Below are 18,345 nucleotides of genomic sequence, written 5' to 3'. Positions count from 1 at the left end.
ATTATTTACACATATTCATTCTTCCGTTTGAAAAAGTATATGTTTTCTGGCTCATATACAGATATTCGGCATTCGTTATTTTATTAAAGCTTGGTTTAAAATAATTATTTACTTCTAAACCATTTCCCAATATTCTCATTTATTCTGCTAATTTATACAAACGATGTAGAACTTATAACTAAAATGTAATTTGTTTACACAAATTTGTATTCTTAAAATTAGAGATTTAATATGAAAAAATAAACAAATTTGGGTTAAAACGGATCGTGTTAACCCGTAAATATTTATGTTGTGTTCAGATTTGTATGCCTCACAGGATTTTGCTTTTGGATGAAAATGACAACAAAATTGAAACTATAGGGATCCAGATTTAAAAGGTTTGAGTTTTGGACTAAAGTGACAAAAGTGAACAAACCTTAGGGACCATTTTGGTAGTTTACTCTTTAAAATATGTTATTTAACAAATGTTAAAGACTAAAATTGTAACTAAACTTAAAATATGGATCGTAAGATTTTAAAATATTTTTTTTATTATTTTATTAAAATTTTCTTTAACTTTTCTTTAATACTTCTTAATTATTTTAAACCAAGCTTTAATAAAATAACGAATGCCGAATATCTGTATATGAGCCAGAAAACATATCTATAGAGATGGGATCAAATACAAACACTTAAGTTTGTAAGAACCGTAAGAACCAACAAATAATTGACAAGTGTCTATCAATAAAAAATTAGTTTAAGGGTAATTTAGACCTTTTGACCATATTTATTTAAATTAATTAAAAATAATTACAAAAAATATAATCAGCACAACACTATATAATTAGCATAACATGCTTAATCGTTCTTCATTATCAGCACATCATCCTCAATCGTTCTCCATTATCAACATAAACGACATCAGCACAACAACCTCAATTGTTCTCCATTATCAGCACACCAGATGTGCTGATTATATCTAATTTTGGTGTTTGGTTGTATTATTTTGTAATTAACACATAATCAGCACGTTATCAGCACAATTATAAAACACCTTTTGCTAACTTTTTTAAAAATCACTTTTATAAATACAAAAAAGTATAGCAATATGGTACTCATATTAAAGATAAAAAAATACTTGATTTTATGATATATTTTTTTTTAAAAAATAATGAAGTATATAAAAGTTATTTTAGTTTAAAAACCTTGGTGGAATTTGTATTTAATGGAAAATGGTCAAATGACTAGCAATTTTACAAAATTACCCCTAATTTTTTAGTAGTAACTTTTAATTATAAGGGTTTTTTTATAATCAATATCAACCCTTGATTTAAATTATCAATGGTTCAGATTTGTTCTTACGGTTCTTATAATTAACAATGTTTGTACAGGATCTCAACCCCATATCTATATACTTTTTCAAACGGAAGAATGAATATGTGTAAATAATTTTAAACTTATGGGCTGTTTGTTTGCCATTGAATGGTTTCATTCAGACCTTTTAAATTTGGATCCCTATAGTTTTAATTTTGTTGTCATTTTCATCTAAAATCAAAATATAGCCAGATTTTTCAGTTAACATCCAGTTTTTTTTTTTTTTTTTTTTTTTTTTTGTCTTTCTCCTCTCTTTAATGAAGGGAAAATGGTCTTTTAACGTTTTATTATAACAAATTAAAAAATCTGACCATTTTACCCTTCATTAAAAGAGAGGAAAAAGATAAAAAAACTGGATGTTAACTGAAAATCTGACTAGATTTTGCTTTTGGATGAAAATGACAACAAAATTGAAACCACATGGACCTAGATTCAAAAGGTTTGAGTTTCGGGCTAAAGTTGCAAAAGTGACCAAATCTCGGAGACCATTTTAGCAGTTTACTCTACTTTAAAAGGAAGTTATCTTTATCCAATAAAATTATGAGTGAGAAAAGGTAATTATTCAAAAAATACTTATTTTGGTAAATATTTTCAAAGTATCCATTTTAGTAAATAAGTTTTTCAAGAACACCCTTTTGAGAGAGAGAAAAAAAAACCTCATATCACATTAGTTCTTCAGTGCAATGTTTTAAAAATCGGTTCAAACCGGCCGGTTGAACCATCCAGTAAAACCGGTTAAACCGTCCGGTACACCCGGTTGAACCGCCCGATACACCCGGTTAAACCGTTTTTGAGCTAAATCCGGTATGATATAAAAACCGGATTTTAAAACATTGCTTCAGTGAACTTACATGTTAGTACATGGACATATTAGAAAAAAGCAAACGGATTAGAAAAGCTCAAACTTGACGTAAAATTTTACGTGTATAAAACTATGGCCCTCTAAATTATGCATGAAAACAGTGTAACAGGGCGCGGGTGATGTGACAAACAACCATAGATTTTTTACCCGACTCTCAACTCTCAAGCCATAATTCTTCGTCTTGAGCGCAATTATAACTTTCAAAATTTTTCTCCATTTTTTTCCTTTGATTATAAAAACATGCAAATCGTTGATTTAATAACTTGTGTTTGCATTCACAATCCGTCGACCAAATTTTGTGAGGGGGAATTTTATATTATAAAAAAGTGGTTGTGAATGGAGGAGAGATAAAATGTTACTCTTTATCTGTATATTTGAGGGACATTATTTACCCTCTATAATTTTTTAATATATTTTAAAAGCGGTTGTGAGTGGAGCAGATATAAAATGTAATGATAAAGGTATACAAAAATATTATTTAATTGAATAGAGATGTAAAATTATTTGTTTTTAGTGGAACTACCGGGTAAATTTGGTGGAAGAGATGTAAATACTGTTAGTTGACAATTTTAAATTTTTAGATCTGGTCTTACCCGATTCGGTTTTTTTATTTCGAAACATATTACTTTTCTCTCAAAAAGGGTTATCCCTATTTTTTTATTTTTGTGCTTCCGTTCTGCACCAGTGCCACGCTTGATCAATCAAGGATATTGGAAAACCAAGTGTAATTAGTAAATGATTAGGAGTGACAACATAAAACAATGTATTGCAATTTGTACATTAGGTGCTTCCTATTGACAATGACAGATTATCATCCTTTTTACCCATAGAATAACAGCCTCTAAAAATTTAACTCAAAATGGTACCAAAATAAAGTTCCCTTCTCATGAGTAGTATATATAGCCCTCCAAATGTACATTCTCCAAGCACAAACTCATATTCTTCTCTTCTTGACACCATTTATTACCTTAAAAAATCCTACAAGAAAACATGATTGTCATACTCAGAATGGCTGTAGGATTAATGGGTATTTTTCTTTTTCTCTTCGTTATCGTTTTCTCGTTTGGATGAACATACGAGTCTGAAATATATATCGTTTCTGCAGGGAACGCTGCCTCGTTTTTACTTTATGCTGCTCCCATGTAAGATATGCTACCAACGTTTATGAACTTTTTACGATCAAAACTGTGAGAATTTGTTGTAAACTTTGACTAACCTATGGTTTTTCGCTTCGCAAGATCTACTTTCGCTAGGGTGATAAGGAAGAAAAGTACTGAAGAATTCTCATATGTACCTTACACCATTGCCCTGTTGAACTGTTTGTTTTACACTTGGTATGGTCTGCCTGTTGTAAGCTATAAATGGGAGAATTTCCCTATGATCACCATTAATGGCCTCGGTATCTTTCTTGAGTTTTCGTTCATCGTCATCTTCATATGGTTTGCTTCACCAAAACAAAAGGCAAGTGTACATTTACGTATGTATGTATGCATGTATGTATAAAAATTGTATAATTTGGTGATGTGGAAATGCAGTGGAAGGCTGGGATCATGACAACTGCACTTATAATCTTCTTCTCCATTATTGCACTGATATCAACTTACAAATTTCATGATCACAAAACAAGAAAACAATTGGTTGGAGGTGTGGGACTTATAGCATCAGTAGCTATGTATGCTTCTCCTCTTGTTGTCATGGTGAGCAACAAATTATATAACTTAAGGGTAATATACTAATATTTGTATTCCTTTTTTTGGTGTTTTAATGAATATGAATATTATTTTTTGGTTACAGAAAAAGGTGATTCAGACAAAGAGTGTTGAGTTCATGCCATTTAGCTTGTCTTTGTTCTCGTTTCTTGCTAGCGTACTATGGATGGCTTATGGACTTCTCGGACGGGATCTTCTAATCACGGTTAGTACCATGCAAAGCCGTGATTCCGTTAACTCAAAAATGGTTTTTTTTTTTTCAGAAATAATTATTAAATTGTTATGGAATTTCAGGCTCCAAATCTGGTGGGGGCGCCGTTAGGGGCATTGCAACTGGTGTTGTATTGCAAATACAGAAACAGAGTAACGGTGGAACCAAAACCGGCACAAGAATGGGATGTAGAAAAGGTTGACATGAAAATAAGCAAACAACATATGCAGACTGCTGAGGTTGTTACAACAGACGATAATATTAATGAAAAAAAGTCATCGCAGAAGATCAACTCTTGATGGGTTCGATTATTATGTCGTAAGCAGAGATGAACCGTATCAGAGGATAAATTAGCAGCAGAGGCCAAGAATGTGGTGATATATTAATATTTAATAGTTATATGTATGTTTAATGGTTCATTTTAGTGTAATCTTATGTAATCATGTCTTACTTGAAGATCATGTTATTTAAATTTCAGTAATCCGATCCAATTCCTATGCATATTGCTTTCCTAACCAAGTCACTTAATTAACCACGGGTTAGTACAATTAACTAGTTAATGCTGTAAATGTACAAATATTGGGACACTAGCAAACCGAATAAACAAAAACTAGATACTAGGGCTGTAAACGAACTGAATGTTCAGCGAACAATTCGTGAACCGTTCAGTGGGAAGTTCGTTTATATTCGTTCGATTAGCTTAACGAACGAACACGAACAAAAAGTTTTGTTCGGTTAGCTTAGCGAACGAACATGAACAAAGGTCTCATTCGTTCGACTGCATTCGTTCGTGTTCATTTGATTATATTAAAAAATAATAAATAATAAACCTTTTATCTAAACATACTGGAAACTTGAAACCCTACTTTTTTCTAAGTTAGCTAAAATTTTGGACATTCGATACATTTTCTGGGATAATTATGTCTAAATTAGTTAAACTTTGAATAATTATGTCTAAGTAATTCTAGATAATTATGTCTAAGTTAGTTAAACTAGATTCATCGTTTGGTGGTTGTATTTAACTACTTATGTCCAATGTTTAAGGTTAACAATTAACTACTTATGTCCAATGTTTAAGGTTAACAGTTTTTTTATTTTCAAGTTAAATGTTCATTTACGTTCGTTTGTGTTCGAGACCAGTGTTCACGAACTTTTCCCAAACAACTGAATTTCCTTAACGAACGAACACAAACATGGCCTTGTTCATGTTCATCCGGTTCGATTACAGCCATACTAGGTACCTAAAAAATCTTAAAAACATATCTCAGTTCCAACTCATATAAAGTCTTAAAATTTACAAATGGAATCCTTGAACAGTTTCTATTAAATATTCACCTCTACAAAAACCCCACAAAAAATTATATTCTTTCCAGTTTTCACTGAACACAAGATAAAGCGTAACCCATTATCGAACGGTCAAGGGTCACAAATTTTGGTGCACAGAGCATCAAGTATAAGGATCGTGTCTTTAGCCTTTACGGCAGCATGAAACAGGTAATCAAAGGAGAATAAAAAGGCACATCAAAAATGGTGTCATGGACAAGAAAAATATATTCAGTGGTCAATATGAGTCTGTAATACATTTTAGATGCTGTTAAAGGTATGGGAATCACTATCCAATAGCATGTTTGAGTAGATATTTACTATTAGGTGCATGAGAGTTGAAAAAATAATGCTATAACATGGATGTGATCTATCTTCAACAGAGAACACAAAGACTTCATTGTTGACTTCAACCCAACTATAACCACGATCCTTGTTGACTTCCGAATCGGTCAAAATTCGTCTAATTTCCATTTTCTCCTTCCACTTCCCGATGCCAGAATATATATTAGACATGATTACATACGCGGCGGATATAAGTTTAGGGTCCATATTGACCATCTTCTGAGCAACCCTTTGACCAACTTCAAGGTCAAACCATACCCAACATGATTTCAGTAGTGCTCCCAACATAACACCGTCTGGCTCAAAAGGCATTTTCGAAATTAGTTCCTCTGCGTCTCGTATTCGCCCTGATTGACCAAGAAAGTCAACTGCATACGTGAAGTGTTCTATCGTTGGTGTTATGTTATAATTTTCCTTCATTTGATGAAGGAATTTCATTCCATCGTTCACACGACCTGCATGAGCGCAAGCAGACAGAACCCCGACGAAAGTTACCACATTTGGTTTGACTCCAATGTTGACCATATTCTCGAAAAGTAAAATCGCCTCAGTACACATCCCGTGATGTGCGTATCCATTAATCAAAGCAGTATATGCAGCCACATTCGGATTCACAATGCTGATAAAAGATAACCGAGCATCATTTACGCTCCCGCATTTGGAGTACATATCTACTAATGAAGTTCCTACATAAACATTCCATGTTAACGGTGTCTTAGCTAATTGTGCATGAAGTAGTTTTCCCATTTGAAGAGACCCGAGGCATGAACATGCATGAAACAAGCTAGAAAAAGTTGATCTACATCCTTTTATACTTAACGTATGCATTGTTTTATACAAATTCAACGCGTTTTCGTGTTGATTGTTGTGGATGTAGCCTGAGATCATTGAATTCCATGTTACAATATCCCTTTCTTCTTTCATTGCTTCAAAGAGCGCACAAGCCTTATTCAAATCTCTGTTTCGAGAATACACCGATATCATAGTGTTAAAGGAAGCTAAAACCTTTCGAGGCATTTTGAAAAAGAGCTCAACCGAATCCTCGAATCGATTAACCAATGAATAGGCTTTGATCATTAAGTTATACGTACTTGGATCTTTTTCAACAAGGGTATTAAAAACCGACTCTGCTTCTTCAATCCTACCCATTTCGACGAGTCCTTCGATCAAAGAATTTGAGCTCGAAATGCCCGGGTTTGATAACCCACGGTACACCTTTTTCCCATCATCAATTGCTTTACAAGCACAATAAAACTCAATTAGTGCACCACTAATCCAGTGTTCAAACTCGAATCCACATTTAATCACAAGCCCATGTACCGTCATTCCCTCACGCAACGCATCTAATCGACCGCAAACCCTTATCACGCAATCCAAAGTGAACTCGTTTGCCTCCGCCTCACCCCTTCTTCTCATTAAACAAAAAAACTCCAAAGCCTTCTCTAACCCACCATCCGTCTTCGAAAACCCAGAGATCAGTGCAGTCCAAGCAACAATATCACGAACCGGCATTTTGTCAAACACATCCAACGCATCATCTAACAAGTTACACCGAACATAACACACTAGCATCAAGCTCCATAGCAACGCGTTCCCTTCATGCAAAACATCAAACACGCGTCTAGCTTCTTCGATCTCACAACACTTTGCATAAAAGTACAACAACGCGCTCCCGACAAGCTGAAAACTCTCCAATCCACATCTCAAAACCAGCCCATGAAGCTGCTTGCCCGCATAAAACGAAGGCAATCGAGCACAAGCACTTAACCCGGAACAAAAAGTTGTCTCGTTTAGCTTCACATTGTTGAAATGCATAGAGGAAAGTATGTTTAAAGCCTCACCGTATCTTCCCCATTTGGAGTAAGTGGATATCATGGTGTTCCAAGATACAACTGTTCGTTGCGGCATTTCATCGAACACCTTGCGGGCAGTGTTAAGTTGGCCGTTTTTTGAGTGGGTTGCGATGGCCATGTTGGTTGAGGTTATGTCGTGCTTTACGAGACAGTTTGTTACTATGTTGTTTAATGTTGTGTAGAGATGCGTTGGATGTTGTTTCCATCGTTGATGCTTCCATGTACCTGACAAACAAGACTTCATAGACATGAGAATTGAAGTTCAGGTACTACAGAATTTTATATTTTTGGGGGAGTAATTAATTTTTAACCTCACTCATATATGATATATCAATTATTAACATACACTATATTTGTGTCATCTATGCAATTGAATATATATTTTTTAGAATTTTGGTATATTATTTACATATATCGTAGTTATTTGATATATTTTTATAGTGGTAATGCTAAATATAACTGGTTAGTAGTTACCTCCTAGATATACAACAGGTTTTGGGTTAGGTATACCTAACGAGTATTTTTTTTTTAAATTAACGGGTTTACTCGAAATCCGATGGTATACCAACCCACGGATAATTAATCGATAGAAACCCACAAGTTTGGGACAAACTTATTTAATCAGGTTTGGGGTTGGGTAATCCTAAATCCGTCACATTATCATCCCTAAGCTTTCCCCACAAACAGACACATCAAAATATGGCTTTAACGAAAGGCATCATGTATATGTTTGGTGTGTATTGCATTTAATATTGATGTTACTTATTACAAAAACTAGTTGTAAGAAAATTTCCAGGTATCATGTGCTCAGTTTGATAACCAATCTTATTGTTGACTTTAACCACCCAAGATAGAACATATCATAGGAAACACGACTAATAACACACGCCCATACGCAAACAACAAGTTGACACCAATCACATATTTATAGTTATAATTTAAAGAGTAAACTGCTATTTACATCCCAGGCGGTTTTTGATACTCAGCCTTAACCTTCGAGCAGGTTAAGCTCTTGTTGACGTATAAAGTTATCTCACCTTTCATATTGGGTCACCAATAGAATTCCTTGAGGTACTTGTACATTTTATCTGCTCCTGTGTGGATAGAATATTTTGACTTGTGGGCTTCATCCAGGACCAACTCTCGCAAGTTTCCTAGACATGGTACCCAAATCTTCTCTCTGAAGTACAACACACAGCTCGCTATCCATCCCACGCAGTGGCAGGTATAAGAACTTTTTTCACTGGGTTCCTTTTGGGAGATTCTCACTAATCCTCACTATTTTTTTCCAAATCATACTAGGTTCTCACTATTTTTTTTTTCATATTTTTCAAACCGAATGGGTTCCTGGGAACCCACAAAAGTGTTCTAGATCCGCCCCTGATCCCACGTAATCCTTCCTTCTTTAGTTTCTTGCCCCTCAATGCCTTGCGTTGTGCATCGCGGATCCGAGCATCGAGGCTCGTTTGAATCGTTAATCCCAATGCACGAATGCGTAAGGGTTTTGCTTTTTCCTTTCTACTATGGGAATCTGATACGACGTTGGCCTTTCCTGGGTGATAACGAATATCGCATTTGTAATCGTTGAGTAGTTCCACCCAACGTCGTTGTCTCATGTAAGGCTGGCAAATCGTGTCTTAACAGGTTTAACAGGTTTCTGACGGCGCGCACAACATAAGTTTCAAACATGATTACAACTCATTTAACTACTTTCTACCTCATTTTTATAAAACAGTTTTATGTTTTATGTACAAAGATGAATAAATGATAGATCCTAATATTGTAATTTTAATTATTTTAAAAATTAAAAAAGTCAAAGGGTGTATTTTTCAGTCAAACAGGTCTAATCGTGTCTTAACAGGTACCCAATTGCCAGCCGGCATGTTAAGCTCCTTTTGATCAAAGATATGTTGGAGACTCTTATAGTCAGTGTAGATCGTACACTTAGTATCGTAAAGATAATGTCTCTAGAACTTAAGCGCAAAAATTGCAACTCCTAACTCAAAATCATGAGTCGTCTAATTTTTCTCGTGCACCTTGAGTTGTCGGGAGGTATAAGCTATGATTTTGTCTTGTTGCATCAAGACACAACCAAGACCTTGGTGTGAGGCATCACATATACCACAAATCCATGTGTCCCATAGGGGAGGGACAAAATAGGCACTACACAATCTCTAGGTTATTTAAAAAAATCTCAATTAATCTTTGGTAGTGAGGATTAGTGAGGGACTTTGGCACCTCCAGTTCTTAATTGCCTTAATCTTTGTGGGATCCACATGTATTCCTCTCTCATTGATGACGTGTCTGAGAAAATGCACTTCCCGAATCCAAAACTCGCATTTAGAGAGCTTAACATACAACTCCTCATTCCTTAGCAGCTCCAGATTCAACTTCAAATGTTGCCCATGCTCCTCCTTGGTTCGTGAATAGATAAGTATATCGTCGATAAATATTATCACGAATTTATCCAAGTAAGGCTTACACACTCGATTCATGAGATCCATGAATACTGCCGGTGCATTGGTTAGCCCAAATGGCATAACCAGAAACTCATAGTGGCCATATCGTATTCTGAATGCAGTCCTGGGAACGTCTTCCTCGGCTATCCTTAGCTGATGGTAATCGGAACGGAGATCAATCTTTGAATATAAGCTAGATCCTTGCAACTGATCAAACAAATCGTCAATCCTCGGTAATGGGTAGCGATTTTTGATAGTTAGCTTGTTCAATTCCCAGTAATCAATACACAACCCGAATGATCCGTCTTTCTTCTTCACAAACAAAACTGGCGCTCCCTAGGGCGAGAAACTCAGTCTTATAAATATTTTATCTAATAACGCTTGTAGTTATTGGGATAGTTCTTGCATTTCCGACAGAGCTAGATGATACGGGGATCGTGCTACGGGCGCTGCTCCAGGTATAAGGTCGATCTTAAACTCTATCTATCTCGGGGGTGGTACACCAGGTAAGTATTCGGGGAAAACTTCCGAGAAATTGCGCACGACTGGAATCTCTTTGAGCTTTCATTCTTTGGCCTTGGTATCTACAACATTTACCAAAAAGGTTGGGTAGCCTTTACGTAGATACTTATGTATCTTCATGACATTGACGATCCTAAGATCCAATCCATTTTTGTCGCCTTAAACTTCTAAGGTCTCTCCACCTGGGAGTAGAAACCGCACTAGTTTTTCAAAACAGGCAATCTCAGCGTGATTTCTAGACAACCAATCCATCCCTACAACAATGTGGAAACTTCCTAGTTCGACGGGTAGAAGGTCAATGTTGAATTTGTGCTCTTTCAACTGAAGTGTACACCCTCGAATGACCTCTTCGATTTGTATAACTTTTCCATTAGCCAATTCTATTGAATACCTACTATCAAGTTTGCTTGACTTCAAGCCAAGAATAGGTTCAAAGCTCTTAGAAACAAAACTTAAATCGGCTCCAGTATCAAATAGTACTAAGGAAAAATGGTTATTTACGAGAAACGTACCCGTGACTGCAGAGGGGTCCTTCCGGGCTTTTATTGCGTTCATCCCAAACACCATTCCCCTAGCATTATTCAACTTGGGGAAGTTCTTCTTGAAATGCTCTTCATCACCGTATTCATAACAACCACGATTGTGGTTTCCATCACTGCCTGGGACTTGTACACGACAATCTTGGGCTAGATGCCCGAATCTGCTGCACTAACCACACTTTTTACTTTCACCCAAATGAGTGTAACCACAAGTGTTGCATCTTGAGGATGAGCCAGAATTCCTCTTTGGATTACATGTTAGCGGCAAACATTCAACCTGAGCTTTGATTTCTGCTTCTCTTACTGCTTGCATGATTCCCCGAACTTCCAGACCATCTGTAACATTTGCAAAACTTCAACCGTCGTACCTTTTTGGTCGTTTACGTGTTTAATAAAATTTTATATTTTATTTACAAAATACGTAATCGTACGATCGAGCAAAACGATATTCACGACATTTCCGGAATAAAATCCAAGTTACACGTGCCCTAATACCATAATATAACCTAAATATTAGGATAGAAGGGTTAAAACTGTCAAACAAGAAATAATACAAGTCCACTTCAAACACTTCAAAGTCAAAGTGTGAAGTTCTCCTTTCTAATCTTCTTGGAGTTTTCTTCTGCATTGAAGCCTCCTTCTCTAAGTTCTAATCTCCCCCTTGAGGCACAAGTAAGTGTTTCTCCTAGTCTATTTCATTTCTTTTGACTAGTTACGAGCCAAAAGTCAAGCAAATTGACTTTTGCTTTGACATTCGGTTATGACCATTTTAGTCAAGTCAAAGTTCAAAATGAACTTTGATATTTTGATACGTGATCATAATAATGAAGGTGTTAATCCCTTGCGATTTCACCCTCTGATCATCACGTTTAGTAGGCGAAATGACGAGTCAAACTTTTACGAAATAAAAGTAAAAAATGCATAAAAACGCATTTTATGACGAAAGAGTTTTCAAGAATAATAACTTTAAGTTTTGACACCAAAGAAGTTTTATAACATTATTAGACATGTTTTAACATTTCTAGTTTAGTGCTTATTCCTTAGTCGAAAGTCAAGCGGTTTGACTTCTACTTTGACTTTCGAATTTGACCCGTTTGGTCAACCATAGGATCCGACCAAACCCCTTTGAGGTTATACCTTATGGTCATTCCGTTTGGTTAGTCAAATGACGAGTCAACTTTATACACTTTTAAGATGTCAAAAATACCCTTTTTGCGTAAAATGATTTTTAAACTTATATGGGCAATGTTTTTTATTTATAAACTGATTATACAACATTAGTAAACATGTCTTGACATATCGGACTCGTCATAAGACTCATTCGACCATCCGGACCCGTAATTACTCATACGACCCGTTAAAGTGGCGTAAAACATTTTAACAAGTCGTAACGGGTCAAAACACTCCTATACACTTTCCAATCAGAATGTAAAGTTTAATAAATCATATTACATGAGATCTTTCGCTCGTTCGATTTTTTAAACCTCATTCTATTTGTTCTTTCATTTAAACCTCCATACACACTAACCATATAATTATCCGAAATATTAGGAAGCATTTGAGCTTTGCTAGCACGATTAAGCAAGACATCATCAACAAAGTGAGTACATAGTTCCCCTCTTTTACGTTTTCTAAATAATTTGGGGTGATTCATATGTGCCTATCACTATTTTCAAGATTTCAAAACTCTTTGATTTATACACATAGTACTTTATCCATTAAAAATTTAAAACTATTACCTATGGCTTAAACACAATGATTTCCTATATTTGTATGAAACTGTTGGTGCGTATTTGTATTCATGTCTAAAATACATTCATTAACTTTTGGCAAGCCGATCGATAGTATGATATAACGCTATAGGATTTGTGTAACACCCCGTGTTTTCCAAAGTCAAAGTCAAAGTCAAGTGTTGACTGTTATTGGAATTAAAGATTAATAAAGATTAATTTCATTTTAGTTTCATTTTTGATTTTCGTATTATTTGGAGTAAGTGTTGTATAATCAAACTAATCGACCGATAATCGAATTGTGAAACAACGACCGACTGTGAATGATAGGAAGTAACAACGCAATAAAGCTAGTCAATCAATAATCAAGCTAATCAAATCAATCATCGAACTCAAGTGTGGGGATTTTAGTACTTTTTATACGTGTGTGTGTTCCTTATGTGTTACTTGTGCATGTTTACTTTTATGTTAAAGTGTGTGGTGAATCAATCAAATCAATCAAGACTCAAGGGTGAATCAAACTCAATCGAAATCGAACCCAAATCGTGGTGTAAGGATGCTTGTATGATAGATATAGTAGTTGGAACTAAAAGTAATTTGATTAGGAATTCTATCATTCTCAAATCATCGTTCATCGAACTCGAAATATCGAAAATCGTCGCAAAACACTAGGCAAGCCGTTCGAACAGGGCAACCTGATCGAACAGGCTAGCCGATCGAACAGGGCAACCTGATCGAACAGGCTAGCCGATCGAACAGGCTGTTCGATCGGACAGCTGCTCGATCAGGAATGCTGTTCGATCAGCTGACCCTTTCCTCTTTTGGAAGCCTATAAATAGGGCTGTCTTTGTCAACCTTTCCACTTTTGGAAAAGCTCTGACCGACCAGCCTCTTCTCCTCACTAAATCTCAGATTTCTCTCAAACCGGTAAGTATTTCACTCTAATCCTTGTACGTTTTTGTTCATTAATCGATTCTCCATCTTTCTATCTTTCAAAATCTGAATTTCATCCATGAAATCACCAAGATCTAGGTGTTCTTGAGTGATGTCATCATGGTGTTCTTGGTGTTCATCAAGAACTTCATGTTCTTGACTTCATTCAACCATGAATAAGCTAGATCTAACCGATTTCCACATCAATAACCTAAAATCTTCCAAAGATCTTAACATTTCACGGTGGAAAAGGATTGGAAGATGAGTTTTCATCTATCTTTCAACTCTTTTACACTCAAAAAGGTGAAAACGAGCCTTGAACCGATTTATAAACCATTCTAAACAAACACATGGTTCAAGATTCGGGTTCTACCGAGAGATATACCGATTCCGGGTTAAACGTTAAACTTGGTTTCCAAACCGTCTCTGACCGAGTTTGGGTGATTCCTGCTCGAGTCGGTAGGCTAAATGGGGACTTCAGTTTTGTGGTTCAACTCGTAGTCAAAATATCTCTAAAACATCAACAAATAACGGGAATAACCAAGTGTTAAGTGATGGGTTAACTGAATCGAGAAGCTGGCCGAACGGCTAGGCTGTTCGATCGAACAGCCCAACCGAACGACTATGCCAGCCGATCGGTTAGGCTAACCGATCGACTAGCACTTAGACCCACCAACTCACCAAAAGTGTAGTATTGACGAGGTACTGTTCGATCGACTACGCCACTCGATTGTAATCATTACTGCTCGGATCATGAGATACTATACTTTAAAACACTTAGACTTTTCGAAACATTGGAATGTCACCCGATCGAACATGCCAACCGATCGAGTGACATATTTGAAAACAATGCAATGCTAACCGATCGGTTGGGCTAACCGATCGAACAGCTGTTCGATCGGCCAACTTGAAAGGTAGTACAAACCATCGTACACAAACACATCCTTCACATCAAAGGAAGAAACAATCCACTTGAAGAAACCAGCCGATCGAATGGATGTTCGAACGGACTTACAAACCAATCGAACAGCCCACTCGATCGAACTGCTGTCCGATCGAATGGCCTACTCGATCCAAGTACATTGTTTACCTTTCCGCGTTACTCATCGTTGTGTTATCGAACTATTCAGGCTAAACTATTCTCAGTGCTCCCTTCAATCCACAACCAACCACAGTGAGTATACTCGATCCCGTTTTGCTTTCAGCACTTTTGGGTATTACATACGTTCTCTATCAAATTCACAAACAACTCAAACTATTTGAACGCTAACCTACTTGCATGTATTACTTGTCTAAATGATTGCTGTTTATTATGTTTACACGTGGAGTGCTATCTACCTGCTTTAGCAACATAGTACTATAGTTTGGACTCAGCACCCGTTCACACGGGGGTTGCTAAGGACAATTACTTGCATGGATTACGGTGGTAATCATGTATTGCGAACTGTCTCGGACAGTCAACTCGAAGTCGTTGGTATCGATGGTCCCATGTTGATAATTTACATGCATCGTTTGCCCTTGTGTACGTGCTTGGTTATGCGTAAACTATTCGAACTCTATATGCTATATCAAACTTGTGTACTCACCTTTACATTATGTGTATTGACTGTTATTTTAACGTATGTGACAGGTGTTTAAGCTACTAGCGTGCTAGGGAAGCGAGGCAATAATAAGCTTCTAGGAGCCTGTGACCTTAGGACAGTGCCCACGTATCTGTTCCAGGGCCATAATTATCTGTAGATCTTGTACTGGCACCTGTAGTCAGTAAGACTTACGGATAGCCGTCTAGAAGTCTTAAAACGATATTTACTTTCGGTCTGTAATAATTAAGAATTTGAGTTGTCGGAACAGTTCCCATATTGTTTGGTTGATTTCTATGATAACTTGTTATTATTTGGGACACGGTATGGGACGTGTTATATAACTGAATTGTATGATAGTTGTTGTGGGAACTTCTGAACAATCTGTTTCGCTCAGTGCCGCGCCCCGATGATTCCGCCATCGGTTGGGGTGTGACAGATTTGGTATCAGAGCCATAACTATAGGGAATTAGGTTAGACACGATCTAGTCCGGATCGCTGTCTTAGAGACCTAGACTATAGTTAGGAACCAAGAGACCAAGTTTATGTGCTTATTTTATGATTGTTTCCTTCTGTTCTATCATTACATCCGAACTCCGAGCCAAATTTTGTAATTTGGACGGGATTAGGAGTGAAACCCTCAAATTCCTGCCTAAATTACAAATTTTTGCCAATTACTTTGTGCTAATTTCTATCAACAAACGGGGGAGAATTATACCAAATTCGGGGCTGAAACCCATAATTTGATGAAAATTTCCTCTAAATTTTCTTAAAACAAGGAAGAAATTGCTGAGCTAGGGGTGAAACCCTAACCTTGGCAGTTATTCCAACTTTATTTTATCTCGCCAAGGCAATTGACGGACTCCAACGACCTGAACTCACGAGTATGACCTAGAATGCGCATGCATAATGCCCAAGAATCGAGGCAGGAGCATGTCCCCTAGAGTCGAAAGTGACAACAAGTCAACTGTGAATAGTTAAATTGCCATGGTTAGTCAAAGTCTAGTAGCCGCAGACAATCCATTTTCCGATTTTGAGTGTTGCTTTGTTGATTTTATATGATTTACCTGTTTACGTGTTTTAAGATTTGTTGGTTACTCCATTTGATTATCAATCTGTGTGACTTTCGTTGCTATCCTATCTCGATTCGAATCCCTGGTGATGTGATCTAAACGAAATCAGTGTGCTATGCTGCGCTATACGACTAAGTTAGACGATACAATGTGATGCTATCCGATACGCAAAACAAACGACACTCGACTTGTGGTTATAGGTTTCTGTTTTCTGACAGCCTCTGTGATAGAATTTCGTACGTGTTTAGGAGGATTACGTGCTCTACTTGCTTAATTGCTTATGTGCCCTAATTGCTTCTGTGCTTATGTGCCTCTATGACTATGTGCTTATGTGATTATATGTGTTACGTGACGAGAGATGCGCCGTGATTCTAAGCTTTAGAGATCTAAGAACGTGTGAGATTCGAATTCGTTATTTTGAGCCTGTGACGATGTCTATTGCAGACCATGTCGTCATCTGGACAACCTAGATCACGCTCGCGTCTTACCCGCCAGGAGAAAAGAGATCGACGTCTGGCTGCTATCATCTCTAAGACCCTGGCGAAAGCCGTCAGTGATGTGTTCGAGAACGCAAGCAAGTCATCTGAGGAATCCCGAACCCTCACGCCCAAGGATCCCAACAAAGCTACTTTTAGCTTCAAACAATTCAAGGCATGTGGGCCAAAAGAGTTTACCGGTGAAGATGGCCCTACGGCTCTGTTTCATTGGTTTGACTCGGTAGAAGTCACCCTTCGTCAAAGCGGATGCCCAGATCACCTCCGTACTCTCAATGCTACCGGTGTCTTCCAGTCGCGAGCTTTGGACTGGTGGACCGCAGAAAGGAACAAGCGCGGGAACGACGCTGCATACGAGCTGACGTGGAAGGAATTGAAAGCGATCATGATGGACGAGTTCTGTCCTCCCCACGAACGCCAAAAGTTGGAGGATGAGTTCTGGGGTATCAAGCAAAAGGAGGGAGACAATGCTGGTCTCACCGCCCGTTTCAAACAATTGAGTATCATATGTCCCGACCAGGTCAAGACTTCTGACATGACCATCAAGAAATACATCCGTGCTCTTCCAGATTGTGTCGCAGATTTTGTTCACGCCTCCAAGCCCGCAACGATTGAGGAAACCTACCTGCTCGCCGCTGAAATTAATGACAAGCGGGTGAAGGCTGGTTTCTGGGATAAACAAACCAAGTCCCTGCATCAAGTCACCGCAGCATCAACCGATAACACCACTGCCCAAGCCTCCAAGTCTTCGAGAAGAAGAAAGAAGAACAAAAGTTGCGCTGCCGCAACCAATGCTGCTCCTCTTCAGTCAGTACCGCCACAACAGCAGCAACCACAGCGCACTGCGCCAGTGATCAATGCGCCGCCGGCGAAGCGTGCGTACACCGGCCCCCACCCACTCTGTGCTACATGTTCTTATCATCACCCGGTGGGTGTGGCCTGCCGATTCTGTGCCCACTGCAACGTTTACGGGCATTTCACTGCAAGTTGCCGCTATGGTCCCCGTCAAGCTCAAGCTCAAGCCGCTGTTAACCAGGCTCTACTCCCAGCTCCTCAAGCTCCTCAAGCTGCACAGGCCCCGGCAAACAATGTTCGGACCTGCTTTGCATGTGGTGACCCTAACCACTTCGCAAACCGGTGCCCGAACAGGGTGGTGAAACAAGAAGCTCAACAGCCCCAGCAACAACAACAACAGCCTCAACAACAAGCCGCTCACGCCAGAACTTTCAACATCAATGCACGCCAGGCTCAAGCTGATAACAACGTGGTCAATGGTACGTTCCTTGTGAATGGTATATATGCATCATGTTTGTTTGATACTGGAGCCGATAACTGCTTTGTGTCATTTGAATTTGAGAA

At 37.7% G+C, this 18,345-nt stretch overlaps 2 protein-coding genes across 2 annotated transcripts; one reads left to right on the top strand and one right to left on the bottom strand.

Moving 5' to 3' along the window:
* The first annotated feature begins 3,128 nt into the window (after positions 1–3,128).
* LOC110897724 (bidirectional sugar transporter SWEET3) lies at positions 3,129–4,626 on the top strand. Its single transcript, XM_022144455.2, has 6 exons — positions 3,129–3,242; positions 3,321–3,357; positions 3,454–3,676; positions 3,751–3,912; positions 4,010–4,129; positions 4,219–4,626. Exons 1-6 carry the CDS (start codon positions 3,206–3,208, stop codon positions 4,432–4,434), a joined length of 795 nt encoding a protein of 264 aa, XP_022000147.1. The 5' UTR covers positions 3,129–3,205; the 3' UTR covers positions 4,435–4,626.
* Positions 4,627–5,652: 1,026 nt separating this feature from the next.
* On the bottom strand, positions 5,653–8,330 carry LOC110897725 (putative pentatricopeptide repeat-containing protein At5g59200, chloroplastic). The gene has a single exon (XM_022144456.2). It carries the CDS (start codon positions 7,904–7,906, stop codon positions 5,720–5,722), a length of 2,187 nt encoding a protein of 728 aa, XP_022000148.1. The 5' UTR covers positions 7,907–8,330; the 3' UTR covers positions 5,653–5,719.
* Between the last annotated feature and the right edge of the window lie 10,015 nt (positions 8,331–18,345).

The sequence above is a fragment of the Helianthus annuus genome, chromosome 13 (genome assembly GCF_002127325.2).
Source record: "Helianthus annuus cultivar XRQ/B chromosome 13, HanXRQr2.0-SUNRISE, whole genome shotgun sequence".
In the NCBI taxonomy this organism is placed as follows: Eukaryota; Viridiplantae; Streptophyta; class Magnoliopsida; order Asterales; family Asteraceae; genus Helianthus; species Helianthus annuus.
This window is presented reverse-complemented; position numbering and strand designations above follow the sequence as displayed.

Coding starts and splice junctions, on each gene's coding strand:
- LOC110897724 (XM_022144455.2), top strand. CDS start 3,206: ATGATTGTCATACTCAGAATGGCTGTAGGATTAATGG. Junction 3,243..3,320: donor AATGGCTGTAGGATTAATGG/GTATTTTTCTTT, acceptor TCGTTTCTGCAG/GGAACGCTGCCTCGTTTTTA. Junction 4,130..4,218: donor GACGGGATCTTCTAATCACG/GTTAGTACCATG, acceptor ATGGAATTTCAG/GCTCCAAATCTGGTGGGGGC.
- LOC110897725 (XM_022144456.2), bottom strand. CDS start 7,906: ATGTCTATGAAGTCTTGTTTGTCAGGTACATGGAAGCATCAACGATGG.